The sequence below is a fragment of the Cibotium barometz genome, chromosome 48 (genome assembly GCF_041138505.1).
Source record: "Cibotium barometz isolate CiBa-2024 chromosome 48, ASM4113850v1, whole genome shotgun sequence".
NCBI lineage: Eukaryota > Viridiplantae > Streptophyta > Polypodiopsida > Cyatheales > Cibotiaceae > Cibotium > Cibotium barometz.
Window position 1 is genome coordinate 15,903,942 of NC_141093.1, and position 21,412 is coordinate 15,925,353.

Sequence of the window (21,412 nt, forward strand, 5' to 3'; positions counted from 1 at the left end):
GCGAGCTTCGAAGGATGGGTTGGTTGATGGATTACCAACCATCAAGGCTCCGTCTTCTCCTTGTTCCTCTTGTTTACAGGGGAAGCAGCACCGAGCCGCCTTTCCGAAGGAGGCGACACACAGATCTTCGACATCACTTGCTCTCATTCATGCAGACTTATGTGGTCCTATGAGTACCGCGTCTTTGAGTAAGGCGTTGTACATGCTCGTGATGGTGGATGATTTTACCAGATATACTTGGGTTTTCTTTCTGAAGACCAAGGATGAGACTTTTCATCACTTCTGTGATTGGAAAGCCGAGGTGGAAAAAGAGACCGGTCACTCGGTCAAGGCTCTCAGGACCGATGGAGGGGGTGAGTTTACATCCCAGGAGTTTCAGCAATATTGCAAGACACATGGCATTCGGAGACAGCTTACTACAGCATATACTCCATCTCAGAATGGAGTTGCCGAGAGGAAGAATAGGACCATTATGGAGATGGCCCGTGCTATGCTTGAGCATTCTTCATTACCTCGACGTTTCTGGGCTGAGGCGGCTTCCACTGCTGTCTACATTCAGAATAGGTCTCCTACTGCTGCTCTTCCCGACAAAACTCCATATGAGGCTTTCCATGGTGAGAAGCCCTCCGTTGTTCATTTACGGATATTTGGATGTACGGCGTATGTTCATGTGCCTAAGGAGCACCGCTCCAAGTTGGACTCGAAGTCTCAGCGCATGACTTTTCTCGGATACAGCACTGTGTCCAAGGCATATCGTCTTTATGATCCTCAAGCCGGTAAAGTTGTTGTGAGCCGTGATGTGGTGTTCGACGAGACTCCTACATCTTCAGAGGGGGGTGGTGAGCTTCTTCTTCCTGCACCTCCTTCTCCTCCTCCTACTCCTCCTCCTGCTCCCGCTGTTACTGTCACACCTCCAGCTGAGGATTCCCAGTCAGATGATGATGACCCTGCTCCTCCTCCGGCGAGTTCGAGCAGATCTGTACCTGGTTGGTATTATCAGACAGTTCGTGACTCTGGGTTACGTGAGCTTCCTTCTGCTCCTCCGCCTGGTTCTCTTCGGCGTTCTTCCAGAGTTACAGGGAAACAAATTCATGAGGGCAACATGTTTGTTAATTATGCTCTTATGTCTACAATCATTAATGGTCCTTCTGATCCCACTTCTGTAGACGAGGCTCTTTCACATGAGTCTTGGCGTCATGCTATGCAGACAGAGCTGGATGCTATCGAACGGAATGGCACTTGGATTTTGGTGCCTCGGCCTATGCAGCGTAAGGTGATTGGTGTGCGTTGGATTTTCAAATCAAAGTTCCGAGCTGATGGCAGCTTGGACAAGCACAAGGCGAGGTTGGTTGCCAAGGGTTATGCTCAGCGCCCCGGTGTCGACTTCGATGAGACTTTCGCTCCAACGGCCCGAATGACTACCATTCGCACCGTTCTTGCACTTGCAGGACATCATAGATGGCCCGTTTTCCAGATGGACGTCAAGTCGGCTTTCTTGAATGGAGAGCTTACACAGGAGGTTTATGTTGATCAGCCGCCAGGATTTGTTGTTCCGGGCAAACAGGATCATGTGTACCGGCTGAAGAAGGCTTTATATGGTCTAAAGCAGGCTCCGCGAGCTTGGTACCAGCGGATTGATGAGTTCTTTCAGAAGCTCGGCCTGCGCCGCTCTCATGCAGATTCGAACCTTTATATCCTCCTTGAGAGGGGGTTGATTGTTATCATTGTGGTCTATGTTGATGACCTCATCTTTACAGGTTCTTATTCTGTGCGGATCCGTTCTGTTATGGATGCTTTGGAGACAGAGTTTGAGATGACGGATCTGGGCCTCTTGCACTATTTTCTTGGCTTTGAGATTTGGCAGACCTCGAGGGGCATTTTCTTCTCTCAGCAGAAGTACACTCGGGAGATTCTCGACAGATTTCAGATGACTGGGTGCAAACCAGTATCTTCTCCTTTGGATATTGGTGAGAAGCTTTCTTCACTTGATGCTTCTCCAGGGACTGATCAGGGCCAGTATCGGGTTCTCGTCGGTTGTTTGGTATGGTTGACCTACTCCCGATTGGACATATGCTTCGCAGTCAGTTTATTGAGTTCCTTCTCATCCAAACCCCGTCAGCAGCATTGGCGGTGTGCTCTCAGAGTTCTTCGGTACTTACGTGGCACTCTGGATTTTGGCATCTTTTATGGCCAAGGACGCACTCTTGTTGGATGGTCTGACTCAGACTGGGCTGGAGATCCAGATACACGGCGTTCGACCACTGGTTGTGTTTTCTCACTTGGGTCTGGAGCCATTTCTTGGAGCAGTAAAAAGCAGCCTACTGTGGCGCTTTCCTCTACCGAGGCGGAGTACCGTGCAGTTTGCTATGCTGCATGTGAGGCGATATGGTTGCGGAGATTATTGGAGGAGCTTGGCTGTCCTCCTACCGGATCTACTCTTCTTTGGTGTGACAATCAGAGTTGCATCGCCATCGCCAAGAACCCTGTGTTTCATGCTCGTACGAAACACATTGAGATTCAGTATCACTATGTTCGTGAACGGGTTCTTGCTGGAGATTTGCGTTTGGAGTATTGTCCTTCCGCGGAGAATGCTGCAGATTTGTTCACCAAGCCGGTTTCTCAGGCTTCCTTGGCTCCTCATCTTCGGATTCTCGGAGTTTGTTCAGCATCTGGTGCTGAGAGGGGGTGTTAGCACTTTCATCCCCAGTTTCTGCTCTGTATGGTGCCCATTTGGTCCCCTTTTGCATGGCCCTTGTTTGTGGGCTGGCCACCCCTTTTTTAGTATTTTTCTGGGATTTTTCCCAGCCTTTCTGGCATTTTTTCTAGGGAGCCATGTCCAACAGCTCCAGTCGGCCTGTTTCCATGCTCCAGTCGGCCAGCTCTTCCCCACTATAAATAGTGGGTGCTGGCCTCTCATTTTTCATAGAGTCTTGTAGTTATTTGCTCCCTCACTTATGAGACTATCACTGTCTCTTGCTTGGGACTGTTTTGGTTCAGTATATTCAGCATAGTTTGCTCCATATCTCTTTCTCTCTTGCACTCTCTGTTCAGCACATTCTAGTGCCACTCTGCTTCCGCTCTGTGCACTCTTTCAGACACAACACCCAGCGATCATACCTATAAGGTACGCCTACCTGCGGGTCAGCAAGTATGGGATCGAAAGGTGGAGATGCTACTGATCCGGATTCAGGACTACAAAGATACTCTGGAATGCTATATTATGCACCTAGAACATGTAGACTTGTTATTAGGGATTGAGCGGTTTAAGACTCTTCAAGTCCAGATAGATTGGTCTAGTCATATTTTTTCTTTTAAACATAAGAACACCCAATATAGTATCTTAGGTGATTGTATACATCCCTCTCAGGGACCTCTTGTAAATACACTTGATTTTGGTAATATAATGGATTCTTCTTTATATACTGCTTTCCATTGTGTATTGATTCCACTTTCTTTATTTCTCATACCTTCTATGGATGTCAATGAATTAAGTGTATTTGAAAGCAAAGAATTACAAGAGATACTTGATTCGTTTCAAGATGTATTTCCTAAGGAACTGCCATCGGGCTTACCACCTGAAAGGGCAATAGATCATCGCATTAACCTGATCCCAGGTGCTCACCCTGTTAGTATTCCACCTTACAGGATGAGCCAAGCTAAGGAAGATGAGTTGGCCAAACAACTCGAAGATTATTTGAGGATGGGCCAGATCCGTCCAAGTAAATCACCTTGGGGTGCACCTGTGTTGCTTAGGAGAAAGAAGAACACCACCTGAAGAATGTGTATAGATTACAAGAGATTGAACAAGCTGACAATTAAGAACTGTTATCCTCTCCCTAGATTAGATGACCTGATTGACCGGTTAGCAGAAGCGAAATATTTCACGAAGATAGATTTACGTACTGGCTATCACCAGATACGTATTTATGAAAGGCATGTCGAAAGAACCGCCTTCTGAACTAGATATGGCCATTACGAGTTTCTCATATTACCTTTTGGATTAACCAATGCTCCAGCCACTTTTCAGCAGATGATGAAAGATCTTTTTTTTGAACATTTGGAAAAATTTGTGGTTGTGTTCCTGGATGATATTTTGATATATAGTCGTACTCTTGAGGATCACGTTAGACACCTCACGATTGTCTTAACTATTATAAGACAGAATCGACTATATGCTAAATTAAGTAAATGTGAGTTTTTCATGACAGACATCATTTACTGGGGACACAAGATCATTAGAGATGGATTGAGCATTGACTATGACCGAGTTCAGAAGGTTCTGGCCTGACCTATACGAACGGTGAAACAACTTCGTTCTTTTCTCGGTTTTGTTGTTTTTCTTCGGAAATCTGTGCGGGAGTACTCTCACTCACACTACCGATGACCGACTTGTTGAAAGGTCGTGGACGTAAGTCAAATCAACCTATCACTTGGAATATCGATCTGGATATGGCCTTCAGACTTTTGAAAGATAAAGTCAAGGAAGCACCTATCTTAGCATTACCCGATCCTAGTCGGCCTTATGTTCTTGAAACTGATGCCAGTGACTATGCCATCGGGACTGCTCTATTTCAAGATGGTAGACCTGTTGCTTTTGAAAGTAAAAAGCTAGACGACACTCAATCTCGTTGGCCAACCCTTGAGAAGGAGCTTTATGCTGTGATTCACGCTCTCAAGGTTTGGAGACATTATTTATATGGCTCCAAGTTTGTGGTATTGACTGATGATCAGTCAATCAAGTATGTGGGTGATGCGAATGATTTGAGAGGACGGAAAGCTCAATGGGCTGAATTGTTTTGCTGAATTTGAGCCATTGGGAGTGTGTAGGAGGAAGAATATGACCCGGAAACAACCTTGGATGCTTGAGAAACACTCTAGCAGCAAGCTTGGATATGGAGTTGGGAGAGTTAAGGTGCATAAAATACAACCATCTAGCCCTCTTGAAGTAGGTGCCCACTTTGAGAAGGGAGGAGAGAAGGAAGAAAGGTGTCCATCCACAAAAGGTAAGTGCAAAGGGGTGCAAGGTGGAGGTGACACATGGTTGGATACTTACTTTGGACACCTGGACATTGAGTTCTGACTGCCGCAGGGCTTCAACGACTGTGTACACGGGGCTGGTCATAATTTATAAGTGAGTTTTGGTCACCCAAAACTTATTAAAGTGTGAATGCACTCTCTTATAAATTAACACCAAGTCCTAAGAGATAAATTAATGCAATTTGGCCAATACTTGCCACCTGTCCAAATGCAACATAACCATGTCAGCAAGAGTTTCACACATACAGTTCACAAGCGGGCATCCACTTACCCAAAACTACACATTAGTTATGCAAGCATGAAAGCAGCATGCAAATTCAATTTGCAGGCAAGCACATAAAGATGCTATGCAATGCAACATTGGTATGGACAATTCCCATTCATGAGACTATACCCAAGGGATGTTTCCAAGCAAGTAAATGAGGAACCAGACCTAGCGGAATCCTCCACGTGTTTCCGAGCATGTACACACAGGCATAAGTCCCAGCGAAAACCCAATCCTCCAGGTGTTTCCAGGCATGTACACACATGCACACATCCACCAGATATTTCAGGCACATGCACACGCCCACCAGATATTCCGACCAAAACATCTAATCCCAAACATGACATTCTGGGCATGAAGACAAATCAAGTCCCAAAGAAAGATCATGTCCACAGTATCACATGATAGGCGGCAATCCCAAGCATAAGCATAAACCAACAGCCATGGATGCCAGTCCAATGCATACACAGTGAGAAAGCAAGGGTGGACCACTTGGGTGGCCAAATAGTGACAATTGTAAAAGGGGAACCAAGACCATGAGTATGACCACAATGAGTTGCTTAAGTTTTTTTGGCTACATTGGTGGCCAACACGTGGTTATACTCTTTAAGAGTCGCATCACACATGACGTGATTGTGGAGCAAGCTGCTTGGTAGGCCCGTGCCACTTGTGGAACGAAAAGTTAAGGGATTTCACACATGTATGAGCGCGAGCATCAAATTTGAAGCCCGTTGTGCCAAGGTGGTCATTCAAGGCATGGAATTTGTGCGTGATTTTATGGTCACTCCACTTGTTGGAGATGACGTAATACTCATCATCCGTTGGTTCCACAACCCTAATAGATTGGGAGACGTATACATTCTTCATTCAAAAGAATGTGTCCAAGGCTTCCGTTACAATTAAGTGTGAACCTAGGATACCAAACTTTCTAGTGATTACGCTCCCAATAGTTGCAAGTGGTTGTCAAGTTGAAGTCCAGAGTCCCATGAGTCGAGGGCAAGGCTGCCATCTGGTGTTTGAGGGTAGCTATCTAGTTATCGTGCCATGCCAACAGCATATCAACCAAATACAGCTGCTGTTGGTGTTGGACTCACACACTGACACACACACAAACCTGCACATTAGGGTTGGGTGCAGGATGGAGAAGCTCACACCGAAATGAGAGAGAGAGAGAGAGAGAGAGATGTCTCCTCATAATCAATGCCCTTTTTCTGTGCATAGCCCTTTGCAACTAGACGGGCTTTGTACCTGTCAATGGGTCCATCTGCATGTCTTTTCAACTTATAGACCCACTTAGTACCAATGGCTTTCTTGCCTTTGGGCAGATCAACCAAATCCCATGTTTGATTCCTTTTAATAGAATCAAGCTCATCCTGCATGGCTTTGTTCCAATGCACATTGTCTCGTGCATCCACAAATGAATCAGGCTCATCATCATCCTGTAAACTGGCTGCCATAACCATATTCAAATCCATGATGTGTGCATGCTCATTGGTCCGTGTCTCCCTACGAGTACGACCAGCAAGAGGACCCTCTAGATGGCTGTCCTATAATGTCCTCAAATACCATCTAGGTATGTGTCTGACCTGTGGTGCCTGCTGCCCCATATTTGGTTCAGCTTCTGGCTCAATTTGCTGCTGAATTTCTGCACCACCTTCATGATTTGCTGGCTGTCCTGTACCCTCATGAGTTGGATCACCAACTGTGGAATGAAACTCCATAGGTAGTAGACCTTCAAACACATCATTTTCAGCCTGATTTGCATCATAACCAGCCATGGATATTTCTGATTTTTCATCAAAAATCACATCCCGACTAGTGAATATCTTCCTGGATAGTGGGTCATATAACCGGTAGCCCTTGCTCTCACGGCTATACCCAACAAAAATGCATTTTGTGGCTTTATCATCCAACTTCCTCCTCAACTCTTTGGGTATGTGTGCATATGCAAGACACCCAAAAGTACGAAAATGTGATACCGAAGGCTTGCGGCTATGCCAAGCCTCAAAAGGAGTAATGGAAACCAATGCCTTTGTGGGACATCGATTCAAAAAATGACAAGCACACAACAGCTTCCACCCAAAAGATGTGTGGTAGCTTCTTTGCCTTTAGCATACATCTGGCCATCTCCATGAGTGACCGATTCTTCCTTTCTGCAACCCCATTCCGCTGTGGAGTATAAGGAGTAGTATACTGATGTTTTATACCTCTACTCTCAAGAAAGGAATTCAACATGTGTGACATATATTCTCCCCCTCGGTCAGAACGGAGAGTCTTAACCTTGCATCCTGACTCTGTTTCAGCAAGTGCTACAAAGGCTAAAAATGCATCATATACCTGTGATTTCTGTGTCAAAGGATAGACCCAGCATATACGAGAGAAGTCATCAATAAATGTAGCAAAATAGAAGCAACCTCCTAATGACTTCGTCTGCATGGGACCACAAAGATCACTGTGTATAAGCTGCAACTTTGCAGTTGCTCGTAGAGCCTGATCACCTGGGAAGGAAAACCGATGCATTTTTCCCAAAATACATCCTTCACAAATGTGATCTGGAGGCTTCTCCATAAGAGGTAGGTCTGTAAACATGTTATGTCGCTGCATAAGCATAAGACTACCAAAATTTACATGCCCCATGCGAGCATGCCATAACTCCGCATCAACCATAGCTGGAGTAAGAGTGAATGCATTATAAGCAGACTGATCCACTGGCTGAAATGCATCCAACTGATAAAGTCCATGACATAATGTACCAGTAAGCATCAAGGTCAAAGCATTAGCTTTGTCTCTGACCATGCATTTGTCATCATCAAAGTGGACTTGCATACCACAGTGTGCTAAAGAAGAAATGGACAACAAATTCTTCTTTATCCCTGGTACATATAAGGCATCTGTAAGGCGAAGATAGAGCCATCAATGGCTGTGAGCTGAATCTCCCCAATGCCACGAACTGGATATGAAGCATTGTTGGCACGCTGAACAGTTTTGCCAACAGGGACAGGGCCAACGTGACAAAACAAATCCCTACGAGATGTGATATGCTTTGAAGCACCACTATCAAAATACCAAGTACATGCATGCTCTGTCATACTGAGTGCCTGTGAAGACCAAGAGGCATCATAGCTGCATGTATAGAAACAGTAATCCATGTCCTCAACAAAAGAAGCAGTCTCTGGAGGAGCTTTAGAGGCATCATTTACAGACATGCCAGATTCCTTTGCCTTCTCTTTGGCAATCCTCTTTCTACACTCTGTGATGTAGTGACCTGGCTTCTTACAGTAATGACATTTGCCCTTCTTCTTGGGCTGTCCATCACCTTTCTTGGTATCCTGAGATGAACCACCATCACCTGAATTCTGATTTAAACTCTTTGGCTGAGATTTGCCTTTCCCTTTTTGACCTGTAGTAAATGCTTGTTCAGCACTTGTGTTCATATTCATATTCTTCCTGATTTGCTCTTCTTGTAGCAAGAGAGCAACAAGTTCCTGATACTTAAGGGGTTCAACAGCATTCCTCATGCTGAGGTTCAAAGAGGTATGAAAAGCCAAGTAAGATCTTGGCAAAGAGTGCAAGATGGTGGACACAAGCTGTGTCTCAGGAATAATCTCATCCACATTGATGAGTTGCTCTCTCAAATCCTGCAGCTTGTTTAAGTGGCTAGACATATCATCTCCTTCATGCATTTTCTGATTTTCCAGCTCTCTCTTCAAAAACGAGATTCAAGCCTCATTACGAGCAGCATACATCTGCTCCAAAGTCACCCATGCATTCCGTGAAGAGCCAGCTGAACGAATATGAGGTATAATAGACCTCTGTACTGACAATGCAATGAGTGACAAGGCTTGTGCATCTCTGGCATCCCATGTCTTCTAAGCATTTGTTCTTTGAACAGGCAATGGCTGACCTGGTGCCTGTACCTGTTGTCCTCGTCCACGAGCACCCCCTTGGGGAGGAGTGTCTGGAGCCAATGGACCTGGACGTGGTTCATCACCACTAACAAAATCCCAAAGACCTTTTGCCACGAGCACATTTCTCAGCATAAACTCATTTGCCATTATGCCAACGCACAATGTTGTACCTGTGTATCAAAAAACCCAACAGCAAGAACCCTGAAAGCAACTGTATTCCACTGAATACAGCTAACCCAAATATGCTTGCACACTCAATCCTCTGAATGTGCAAAACAATGCACCACTGACTGAGTAGAGCAGCACAAATGGCTTACACAGTGCCAAAATGCCCAAAGTTACTGCACCCAAAACCTTGCAAGAAACCTGTAGAGATTTCTTTGCAAGAAAATCTGCTTGTATCTGCCAGAAGATTTTCACAGAGAAAAATGCCCAAATTTCAAAACTTGTAAAGCTTACCACAACTGTACGGAACAGGTTCTGGTGTCCTGTAAGGAACAAGTACAGTCGACTGTACTGTGCAGGTACACAATAGCTGCAGTCGTGGTGCTGTACGAAAGTAGGTACGGAAGCTGCAGTCGTGGTGCTGTACGGAAATAGGTACGGAAGCTGCAGTCGACTGTTGACTTCAAATATGCGCAGCAGGTACAGTCGCGACTGGTACTGAACAGGTACGCAGCAGTTCGCCTGTACGGAATGATGCAGGTGCAGGTCGCTTGTACGGACAGCTGTACGACTGTCTGCGCAGGTGTGTACGGAGGTTGACGGCACTGTCTGCACTGGTGTGGAACAGTACGGACAGGCACAGTGTACGGAGCAAGACAGTAGCCTGTACGGTGCTGTGTAGCTGTCGGCGAGCTTGTACGGACAGTTGCAAGGTACGGGCAGTTGCAGGCGAAGCTGTACGAGCAGTTGCAGGCGAAGCTAATGAAGATGGCCTGTACGGATGGTGGTGTGGAACAGTATGGGCAGGGCAAGGGCACGCCAACCTGGTTGCTCTGATACCAAATGAAGGCTTTCAGCTGTTAGGGTTAGGGTTTGGAGGTACTGCAAACACAAACGTAGAGAGCAGAGAGAGAGAACACAACTCTTGTTGTATTCAGTATGATAATGTGAAGTACAATAGCCACATAATGAAGTGACCTAAAAGATGTGTTCACATGTCCGGCCATAAAGTGTGCCGGGTGGACCAAAACACTTATAAACTGTTATAAGTGAAACTAAGCTAAACTGGGGGAAAAAACCTCCACTAACTGAAGTAAAAAGTGCCCCAGTAATCTACTGATGATCACTAGCACTCCTCTGGGTGCATACACAGCATAAAACCCAACATGTCCTCCCGGGTAGTCACTCTAAAGAAGTCAGTAATCTGTCTCTGTGTGGACTCCCTGCCAGTCGGGACTCGGGGGTCTGCTCCTAATTATGGACTCTCTGAGCCTACGGATCTCCAGGAGATAAAAACCCAAGCATCGCTGATCACAATAGTCCATGACTCTAGCCAGTGGTCCAAATCCCTCTCTGAAAAGGCAATGGTAGCGCCCTCGAATCTCATAATATGCTGTGCAGCGACAGATGTAGTGCTCCTCCGTCTCTGGCTCTATCCAACAAATCTGACAAATCCTGTCCCCTAGAGGTATGCCTCTAAATCTGCCTGTCTCTATCTCTAACTGATGTGAAGAGGTGCGGATCTGCCCAATGGCGCACCTCAATCCATGAGACAGATGGGTATCCATGTAGCTCGGTCTAAGTATAAAGCCATCCTCAGTGGTGCGAAGAAGATGGTCTCTATAGAAAGCCATCTTCGTCCCCAACTCCTGTGAGGGCTCTAGCCATGTCCTCCTAGTGTCCAACTGAATGAGGTCCTGTCTGATGACTCTAATAATCTCAGAATGTGTCAAGGTGAGAGAGGGTGCCTCTAGAGAGTACTGGAAGGGTGGAAGTCTGTCTAAACTGAACCCGTGGAGGTCAAACCAGGATGCTATCTACGCATACCAACATGAAGTGCCTCCCTCCATGGCTAGCTGATGAGAGGACTCTAAAGCAAGTCGTGCATACCGGTGTCGGGGAAGCTCCCAGGTGCTATGAATGAAGGACACTGATCTGGCAAGAGCCTCGACTACGATCGGTGGTGCTCCCATCTCGGCTCTAATAATCTCATGGGGTACCGAGGCCTTAGCCCGAATCATCCTGGAGATCATGGACACAAGTGATCTCTCCATCGATCTCCATCCATCGTATGTGCGTCCCGATTGACTGTGACGATCTAGGCTAGGCCCCCAGATCTGTACTCCATATAGCATAGCCGATGTGACCAGCGTGTCAAAAAGCCACAACTTAGTGCGTGGCTCCTGAAACTGTACCTGTGAGCACATCCTCTCTAGACCTCCTAGTGTTGCATATCCTCTAGTCAATCTAGCCTCTGCTGCCCCCCTCATGGAAAATGTGGGCCCAGTGAACACCACTCCAAGATATGTGTATGAGTCAACATACTCCACTGTCTCCTACCCATATGTGAAAATAGGCGCTGATCTCCAAACCCACTGAGCTGTAGTGTTAAACACCATAACCTTGGTCTTACCAAGGTTAACTGAGAACCCACTGTCCTGTGCATAAGCATGTAAAGTATCCAAGTGCCTCTGCATACCCTCTGGTGAGTCTGCTATAAGCACAATATCATCAGCATATAAGAGCAGAGGTATCCAAGTGCCAGCCAACTGGGCTCCTCTGTCCCCTCGTGTCCCAATATAATCAGAGATCTCATCAATGTATAGTCCAAATAGAGTCGAAGAGAGCGGGCAGCCCTGTTTCACCCCTATAGTGGAGTGTACTGGCTGGGAGAGACCCTCTGAAGTCCGCACCTGCCTAACTATTGTCTCATAAAGTGCCATAATACCCCGAATGAGCTCACATGGAACCCCCAAGTCTTGCAGCCTGCGCATCAGTCTAGCTCTGGGCACTGTGTCAAAGGCCTTGTGGAAATCCACAAAGCCACAGTAGATCCTCCTCCCATGTGCTCTGCCCTCCTCAATGATAGCCCTGAGGATAAAGATATGATCCAAAATAGAGAATCTCCTCCTGAAACCGGCCTGTCCCTGAGCTCGGACCCCTTGTCTCTCTGCCCATCTGCTCAACTCCTGCTCAAGAATAGAGGCATATAGCTTGGCCAGCGAGTGACCAATCATAATGGTGCGGTAGTTAGTCGGCAGGCTCAGGTCTCCAGACTTGGCTACAATACCCTCATGATCCTGTGCCCTCCCTGTATGCAATCTGTTGATGGCCCTCCTCACCATCTCTGCTGTGAAGAAGATAGAAGTGGGTGGACAAGGCTCTGGAGGGTTCGGTAGTGGTGGCTGCCATGGTACTGTGTAGAGGGAGGCTGCATACTCGCCCCATGTATCTGGAGTGGTAATGGCCGGAGGCGGGGGGTGCTCTCTAAGCAATCTCCAGGCCTCCCCAGAATCCTGACTCAAAAACAACTGATAGATGTCTCTCTCCAGCCGAGCTAAGAATGCTCTCTTCTTCCGCCGAATGAGGGATCGGAAGATGATGTGTGACTGTCTATATGTAGTAACACCTGTGGCCACCTCTCTCTGTAGCCGGGCTCTGAGCTCCCTACAGTCATCGTCATACCAACTATTCTGGGGCATGCTCCCAGGACGTGGTCGTACTGTGGGCTGCGTGTGTGGGAAGGCCGTCGCTGCAGCTGTATGTAAAGCCTCTGTCAGGATCTGTGTGAGCTCTGCTAATGGCCTCTGTGGATCCTCTGCACTCAACAAGCTGTAGATCTCTGCGGTGTATACTCCACCATCAGTCTCTCTACAGAAGGTATATCTCGGGTGATAGGAGGACTGCCCAACTTGGCGGGTACTGTAGTGGAAATCCACCGTAAAGGAGAGAAGTGCATGATCCACCGTAACTCCGATGGGCCTGGGGCCAATCGCAAAATCCAAGATACTCGGGATGAAGGTTGGCGAGGCTAGAACATAATCCACTGTGCTGGCCCCCTGTCTGTGTGGTCCCAATCTCCAAGAGGTATCTCCCATACTCAGTACACTCCACCTCATCCTGTGATCTCCGGGTCAAACACATCTCCTCCACATCTATCTCTCTCAACATCTCCTCCGAAGTGTCAAAGAAGGAGGTCTGGTACTGAGCCGTTCGAGCATTAAAGTCCCCAAGTATGATAACATCTCCCTCCCTGGAGAACTCCCAAATGTCCTCATCTAGAATCATATATGGAGATTGCCCCTTGGGCGCTACATAATGAGATGTGCTGGGTGGAAAGTAACATATAGCAATGTATAGGGGTCTACCCTCATCTGCCCTCACTCTGACTCACATGTACCTCGCGCTCTCATCACGGCGCATAACATGGATGAGTGGCTGAAGCTCCTCTCTAAAAAGAACTGCAACTCCTCCAGATCTGCGACCACCATGCTTCGAACGGGCCTCCTGTCTACAAGTTGTCTCCCATCTGTATTCCGCCACTCGGTAATGTGTTGCCGGGGGCCTGATGTGTCTCCGAGTAGAAGATGATGTCCCTATCTCTAATGCATGGCTGGAACTAGCCCTTGTTCTACTTGTGAGTGGAGCTGCAAGTTTGCTTTCTTGCAACGTTTTCAGCAACCATCTTGGCACTGACTTGGCTGTGTCTATGGCTGTTTGCTCTTCCCTGAAAAGATCTTCCACTTCTTCCATAGAAGGGGGCTGAATGGCTGGCTGTTCCACATGTTCTACATGAAGATTTTCTTGTGTAGGGGCTGGCTGATCTGAATCCCCCCTAATTGCAATGGGTAATAGTCCATCAAACATGTCCTGTATGCCTGTATCATTACTTTTATACAAGCTGTACATGGGCTGTTCTGAATTTTCAGCAAATACCACATCTCTACTGACAAAAATCCTTCGTGTTGTTGGATTATAAAGACGGTATCCTTTGCTCTCGTTGCTGTAGCCCACAAAAATGCATTTCATTGCTTTGTCATCTAGCTTTGTTCAGAGTTGTTCTGGCACATGTGCATATGCCAAACACCCAAATGTACGCATATAATCCACTATTGGCTTTCGGCTATACCAAGCCTCAAATGGTGTTATGGTTTTCAAAACTTTTGTTGGATACCTGTTCAACACATGAGTTGCACACGTTATAGCTTCCATCCAAAAATTGTGAGGCAACTTTTACGACTAGTCTTGCCATAGTGCAAAGGTGAGAGACCTGAAGGGCTATTCCCCCACCTTCCTCCTCATAAGCCATGACCTCAATGGCCCAAGCGACAGTGCCCCATGAAATGATACGGGTTGAGGTCCTATCCATCGTGAAAATGCAAAGAATCCACTGGCAAACCTGGTGAGCCTTCGGGCAATACCAAAGACAATGTCTCTGAGACTCCCGAGGGTGGCCGCACCTCGAGCAAGCTGTTCGTCGACCACCTATGGCCAACCACGTGCCAACCGCCAAACTCATGTGTGCCAGTAGCCAACGAAAGAGGGTGATCTTTCGAGGCCAAAAGCTGTCCTAAAGCCTCTTCCAAAAATCTAAGAAAACACTGTGAGAGGCCTTGTGACTACCAGTGTGTTGCTGCTGCCGGGGTGCCCTCGACCTCGGGCATCTGGATCATCGTGCAGTGTATGCAAAGAAAGGGGTACCCAGCATCTCCTCCCTATCAACTGCATCGCACCACCCCCGGGTCCCACTGGAGGCATGTGAGGGACCAGCTCTCCCAAATGCATAGCCGCCAGAGTCTCTCCCTTGCAACATTGGCCAGTGAGGGGTCAATGTGCCACTCATGTGCCTGAAATTCGATCACCCTCACCCTCTGTAAGGTGCAGCCACTGAAGTCATCCAGAGGGGGCTCTGATCTCTCTAATTTGCGATGGGGCCCAATAGAAAAAGTGAGCAAAGCACAACTCTCATCCGCGCCATGGACTACCAAGAGAATATCATGCCTAGTAGACACGCCCAGCCACCATTGCGGGCGGGTCAGGTCTAGGATAGGGGTCAACCACTCTTGGGGAATAGCAAAGTCGATGTCGAGGCTCAGTCTGTCTCTACCCCGAATCCTAGCCATGCCTCTCTCCTGAGCCTCCGGAGGAAGTTGTCTGAATGCAATCCAATCTCCAAGGGACCTGGTAGGTCCTATGCTCAATGCTCCCCATGATACATGAAGTCGGACCCCCAACATGTGGCCACTGGGTAAACGGATCAGGGGGTTCTAGATCAAGGGCTGCTGAAGACGCTCCTTTGAGGCTACCGGAAGGGCCGGCCTGAGGTGATGATCCCAAACTCGGAGTAGGCTGGCTGCAAATCTGTCCTCAAAAGTTGGGCTAAAGCCACGGGCCAGCATCACTATGAAGATCCATATGGTTCTCTGCTGCCAAGGGCCCCCCAGGCTTGGAGTACAGGCTGAGATCCGGGCCAAGAGGAAGTCCTTCCAAGACTCACCACCTGTAAGAAGTCCTCGAACAATCAACTTGCCCAGCAGGGCGCCGCTCTGAATGGCGAAGTCAATGATGTCTAGGCCCCCTCTGCGTCACGGCTGAATAATCACTCTCCAAGCCACCTTGGCCCAGGCAAGCCTCCCATCGCTACTGGCCCACAAGAAGTTCCGGATCAACTGTTGTACCTGACCAATGCATGCTCCGGAGAAGGCCCAACAAGAAGTAATGTACCACATGGTGGCAAGAAGGACCTGGTTCGCCACCACCACTCGGCCAGCTAAGGAGAGCCTCGCAGAACTCCAGTACAAAAGTTTCTTCCGAATGCTCAGAAGAAGAGGGTGAGCTGTTGCTCCGAGGAGATATCAATGCCCACCTGGCATCCCAGATAGCGGACTAGAGTGCCCCTCGGGATCCACTAGAAAGCCTCAACTGGATGCCAAGTCGGGGCCGGTATGGAGCCTACCCAAAAACCACATGACTTGTGACAATTAATATGCGCTCTTGATGTGTTGCAAAAGATTTCAATCGCCTCTGGGAATCTCTGAAGATTCCCCACATCTCCAGATCTGTATACTGATGTGTCGTCTGGAACTCTGAGTCCACAAGCTCCTCCCGAGTAAAGATGGGGAGACGCAATCCCTGGAGCCCCATCTCTTGAGCTGAGAGAAAACTGCTCATGGCCTCAGCGGCGACAAATAGGAAGAGGTATGGTGCCAACGGACAGCCCTACTCGACCGAGCGAGAAAGGGAAAATCTGTCACCTCGGGCTCCCTTAATGAGAACCCACCTGTGAGAGGCTAAGTAGAGGCCTGAAATACCACAAATCCACTCCACTGGAATGTCACATGCACTCTGCACTGTAGTGCATGGTGACAAGATGGCTCATCATCAATGCTTCATTGTACAGCAGCAGGATCCTTTAGGATATGATATTGTTGTATGTCGTGGCCCCATTGTAATCCTCGGTCCAGGATACGTCAGGCACGAGCTACGTAGGTCATTCCTCAGCCTTAGAGTGTCAGTCAGTCAATCAAGTCCCTTAACTCACTTGGAGGGAATCATTCATGCATGTAGAGTCACTAGAAACCTTCGGGTTTGCATTAGAAAGCATTCTGCATTTGCATAGCATTCATCCCAATGCATATACATCATTGCAGAAGCATTAGAATAATATTCAAAATTATTCCATATTTTCTAGCATTATGACCATTATTCCATCATTTATCACATAAAGCAAGTCAGGTAGCAATTAATTGCTACAGTCGGCCAGCTTTATAGCCTAGAAGAGTGCATTGGCATCTGGAAATCCCATCCGGTACATCGTGCCCTCCAGAAAACTCCAATCAACTCTACCATTCTCAAAGTCTAGAAGGAGCACAATGAGGTCCTGCTGCCGCATCCTAGCCGAAGTTGTCACCTCCTAGAAAGTGAAGATGTTGTCCAGAATGCTCCGATCCTGAACAAAACCTGTCTGAGTGTCATGGATCAAGTCAGGGAGGAAAGGCTGAAGTCTCTCACTGATGGCCTTGGCCAAAATCTTGTAAGCGGTCCTGAGGAGGGGGATAGGTCTCCACTGTTGGATCTCCAATCTGTCACCACCCTCCTTAGGAATCAAGTGAATCAAACCCTCTGAAAGCCTCTCTGGCATGGCGCCTGTAGTCATAATCTCATTGAAGGCTGCTTGAAAGCCGCCTTCCATGAGATCCCAGTGGCGAAGAAAGAAAGAAACTGGAAGCCCGTCCACCCCCGGGCATTTGCCCCTAGGAAGTCAATAAGAAGGTCTAGAGAGCGGGGGGAACCACCTCTCTCGTGTGCCGCGAGACCCTCTCACGCATGTCCACCACCTGTGAGGATAATGGGGCACAATGGGGCAACCGTGAGGAGGGATTTGAAAAAATCCGTGGCAATGGCTCTCACATAGGGGGAGGTCAGAAAGGATAGCTCCATCATAGCTACACAACCTGCGAATACCATCTCTCCGCCTATAGGGGCTTGCAATCTCAAAGAAGTCCACAGTGACTCTATCTCCGGCCTAGGTCTAGAAGGAAGCTTTGGCATGGTATCTGTACTCTACCCTTCTCTCCTCAATGGATGTGATCTCTATACGAGCGCCAGCAAGCTGACTCTCAATCCACAGGCTGTCGGGGGGAACTCTCCTGAAGATGCATGTTGGGTGTAGCTGGCGTATTCGGCGGCTCTCTATTCAGTGCTATGCATGGTTCTTTGGTAACTTCTAGTTTGATCAAAGAAACTACTGAGAAGATGCTGAAGAGAAGAAAGACCCCTCTGAATGCTCCTCTCTTGATCACGAAATCCTCCAATCTACTCTGTGCTGCCTCCTACAAAAAGCTATTGTTCTTGCCAAGGCCAAGGTGCGCGCGGCAGAACCTGCGATAAAATCCAGTCCCTCCCATATTTGCTCTATCCTACGTCAAATCTCAGGGTCCTGTATGAGGCTGTCTAGAATCTTGGTGCTCCTAGCCTCCTATGCCTGTCCTGCCTCCAAGGGTCTTCCAAGGACAGAATAACCAAAGCATGATCTGAGAAAGTGGTGCCTGCCAAGATGCCACAATCATGTCCTCGCGGATCGCAAGCCCACTCATCCACATAGAATCTATCAAGTCGAGAGAGCTTGGGGCCAGTGCTCCTCATTGGACCGCGAGAAGCACAGGCTCCTGAGGCTGCGCCCAAACTCTGGCAGATGCCAATGGTCCCGTCGCCTAAGTGCCAAGATCAACTCCTCCCAAGCAGAGTACTCTGCGCTTGAGACTGTAGCCGTGCCTCTATGCTCGGGTGTAGCATTGTGAGCCCCAATTTAAAGAGGACAAGTAACAGCCTCAGAAGTTCAATGCCACAGCAGACAAGCAGGCTGCAGCACCAAGGCCAGCAAGACCTCAGAACATTACCTAAACACTGGTCAGCTAACTGCAACGTGGCCCAGCTCCTGCCGCCATCCTATGCAACTCTTTCTCTTTATGGCAGCCTTTAAGCACACCCACCTCCCTCATTCAACTATCTTCTAATCAGCATAGTTGATTGCCAAAAATATCATACTCCAGAACGTAAAAGTTTCTGTTCAGCCTCCAGCATCCTTTGCTCAATCTCTACAGCACAGGTGGGTCTAAGCAGACAGCTGGAACTGCTCAGCAGTATTGTAGTCTGTGTTCTTGTTTTTGTACCAGATGAGTTTTGTTGTTTGCGTACTGGATTACATCTAAACTTTATTTGTAAACATATGTACTAAGAAGTTTCTTTGTTTCGGTAAGCGTGGTTACACTGTTAAGGATAGCTTGAGTTGCATCTGTGGCCGTGTAGCCCAGTTGTTAAGGGATTTGAATCTCTAGGTGGGTGCTGTCTGAGTTCAAGCCTTTCTGGCTGCAGCCCCGTGAACTCCCGCTGGGTCGCGACTGCCGCTGTTGGATGCGACGTTGTTTATCACAAAATAAATACAATACCCTAAAAGGCTTTGAATTGCAACAGATATTCATCCGAGACATAAACAGGATCCTGGTTTTGGGTAAGAACCCACTAGCTTAGGGTTGATAAGAAGCTAACTAATCTTGTAAAAAATTTCAAGAATCATCTGACCCTTAAATAGGACTCCTCCAAGTTTCTGATTGAAGAACTTTTCAACACTAAGAAATGGGTCCAAATTGACCGAAAAGATAATGAAAGAGAGGCAACTGAGAGAGAAGAGATCTGGGGTAAGCTTACATGAGAGCAAGTAAGCTAAGCCCGCGACGAAGATGACCCAGAGGATGGTGCGCCTGTTGGCCTCCTCCACAAGGTCCTGCACTCTCTCCATCTTCCGCCTCCTCGTCATCCTCTTCTTCTTTGCCTGTTTCTGCTTCTTGTGCTTGCGAGCCCAATAACATCGAATTGCTCATTCAACCTGCCGATCATCCACTCTCTGTGTATGCAGAAGACCGCGTCTATTCTTCTTTGCGTGTGTGTGTGTGTGTGTTTTTTTCCAACAAAGAAAACCCCGCCGTGGCTTTGATGCGGTCACTTTGCCTTCTGTACCATCCTGTCTATGCCAATCCCCCGAAAAATGGCGTTCGTAGGTTGCAATCGGCCAAAAATGTCAAGATCCAAAGCTGGACGATCTCTGAAAATATTGTTCTTAATCTAAGCCATGATTAGCGGATCAGTGTGAGCATACTTAATGATCAAGTACTTACTTAGTGAGGCTAAGCTTTGATTAGGTGGTGAACATACCTACTTAGTGTTATAATAGTGGGCAAACTTAATTAGTGATATAATACAATAAAGACCTTTGCTAAGGTGGTTAATGATTACGAATCTCATAACGATAAGTAAACTTCTAAGCTTAGTAATCATTGGACCTTATAATAATAAAGCTTTCTTTAAAAACAATTGGTCAAGGTTTGCAAAGATGGGCAAACTTGAATGGACTTGAAGCTTATATCAATAAATGTATTGTTTGATATCCAAAAACAATGTTTGGAGTTTTTGAAACTCATAAGAAATGTTAATGATACTCCAACGATCCTAGAATCCATTGTGATGCTTGCAACGTAGTCAAGCAAAAAGTAATCATGAGAGGTCCTTCATTTGAGAAGGTTCCAAGAAACCTACAAACTTCTTCTTGCAAGGGGAATCAACCTATAGCATGTGCCCTTTAAAACAAGAGAACGGTTTTCAACGCGAGAGCGAGAGAGAGAGAGAGAGAGAGAGAGAGAGAGGTGACTTGGGAATGGGGTGAAAATGCACAACTTTTTCCAGAAGGCTACGAATGGTCATTGAGTACAAACGTGAGTGCCACAACTAGTAAAATGACATCAATGTGGTACATTTGCCAAAAAAAAAACATGGCTTACATTATCATGTTTCCTCCTCTTGATAGATGTAGTCTTTGGTCTTCCTTGTAATGGTATATAAAGTAGTAGATTTTGTTCAAACTTTTTAGACCTTGGTCAATGCAAAAAAAATAAACATGTAGAGGGACTAGAAGCTTTGTGATGGTAGTATAGAATGGAGAATGTTTGTAATGCTATGGATGAAGGGTATATAGCCTACATGGTAGGTAGCATTCATGTGTTGTGTATTTGTGATTTACATTTGCATCTCTAAGGTTGATAGTATAGAATGGAGAATGTTTGTAATGATATGGATGAAGGGTATAGCCTACATGGTACGTAGCATTCATAGGGTATATCCATACTACTTTTAAGGAAATGAAGCACTACCACATGGCAATGCATGACATTTATCCGTTTCTTTATTATTGCTCCATGAGTACAAACATGATATTACATAAAAATGGTGAAGTGATGTTATCAATTTAAAAAATACATATCATCACTTACAAGAATATGTTGCTAACCAACACTACTAGCAATGTGTTTCACTTGTATATTTAGGATTTTTTGCATCTGCTTCATCTTGATTGCTTACATCTTGATTGCTTCATCTTGATTGCTTACATCTTCCTCTTTTTCATCCCTCTTTTAAGCCTACATATCTGGATTTGGAGGTGGAGGATATATTCACCAACAAGACACTTCCACGTTCTACATGCAATGTTAAAAGGTACCATTTAGTTGCTTTTAGATGCGCTAGTAGCACCACATAGGAGAGAGTTCAAGGTTTATGTGAATATTCAAGAGCCTTCTAAGCAATTATGATGCACTATTGGCACCAAATAGGAGAGAGTTGTAAATTTGTGTGACTATTCAAGAGCCTTCTAAGGTAGTCATGATGCACGACACAAGAGCCCGACAAATCTCGAAACAAGGGAAAG

General features: G+C 46.7%; 1 protein-coding gene across 1 annotated transcript in view; it reads right to left on the reverse strand.

The window, feature by feature from the left end:
• The window catches only part of LOC147610871 (uncharacterized), a 66,014-nt gene extending 46,106 nt beyond the window's left edge, over positions 1-19,908 (reverse strand). Inside the window, exon 1 of the mRNA XM_086785511.1 lies at positions 19,363-19,908. Within this exon, the coding sequence (XP_086641637.1) occupies positions 19,363-19,471 (109 nt within the window). The 5' untranslated portion in view covers positions 19,472-19,908. The remainder of the gene's footprint in view (positions 1-19,362) is intronic.
• Positions 19,909-21,412: the final 1,504 nt, after the last annotated feature.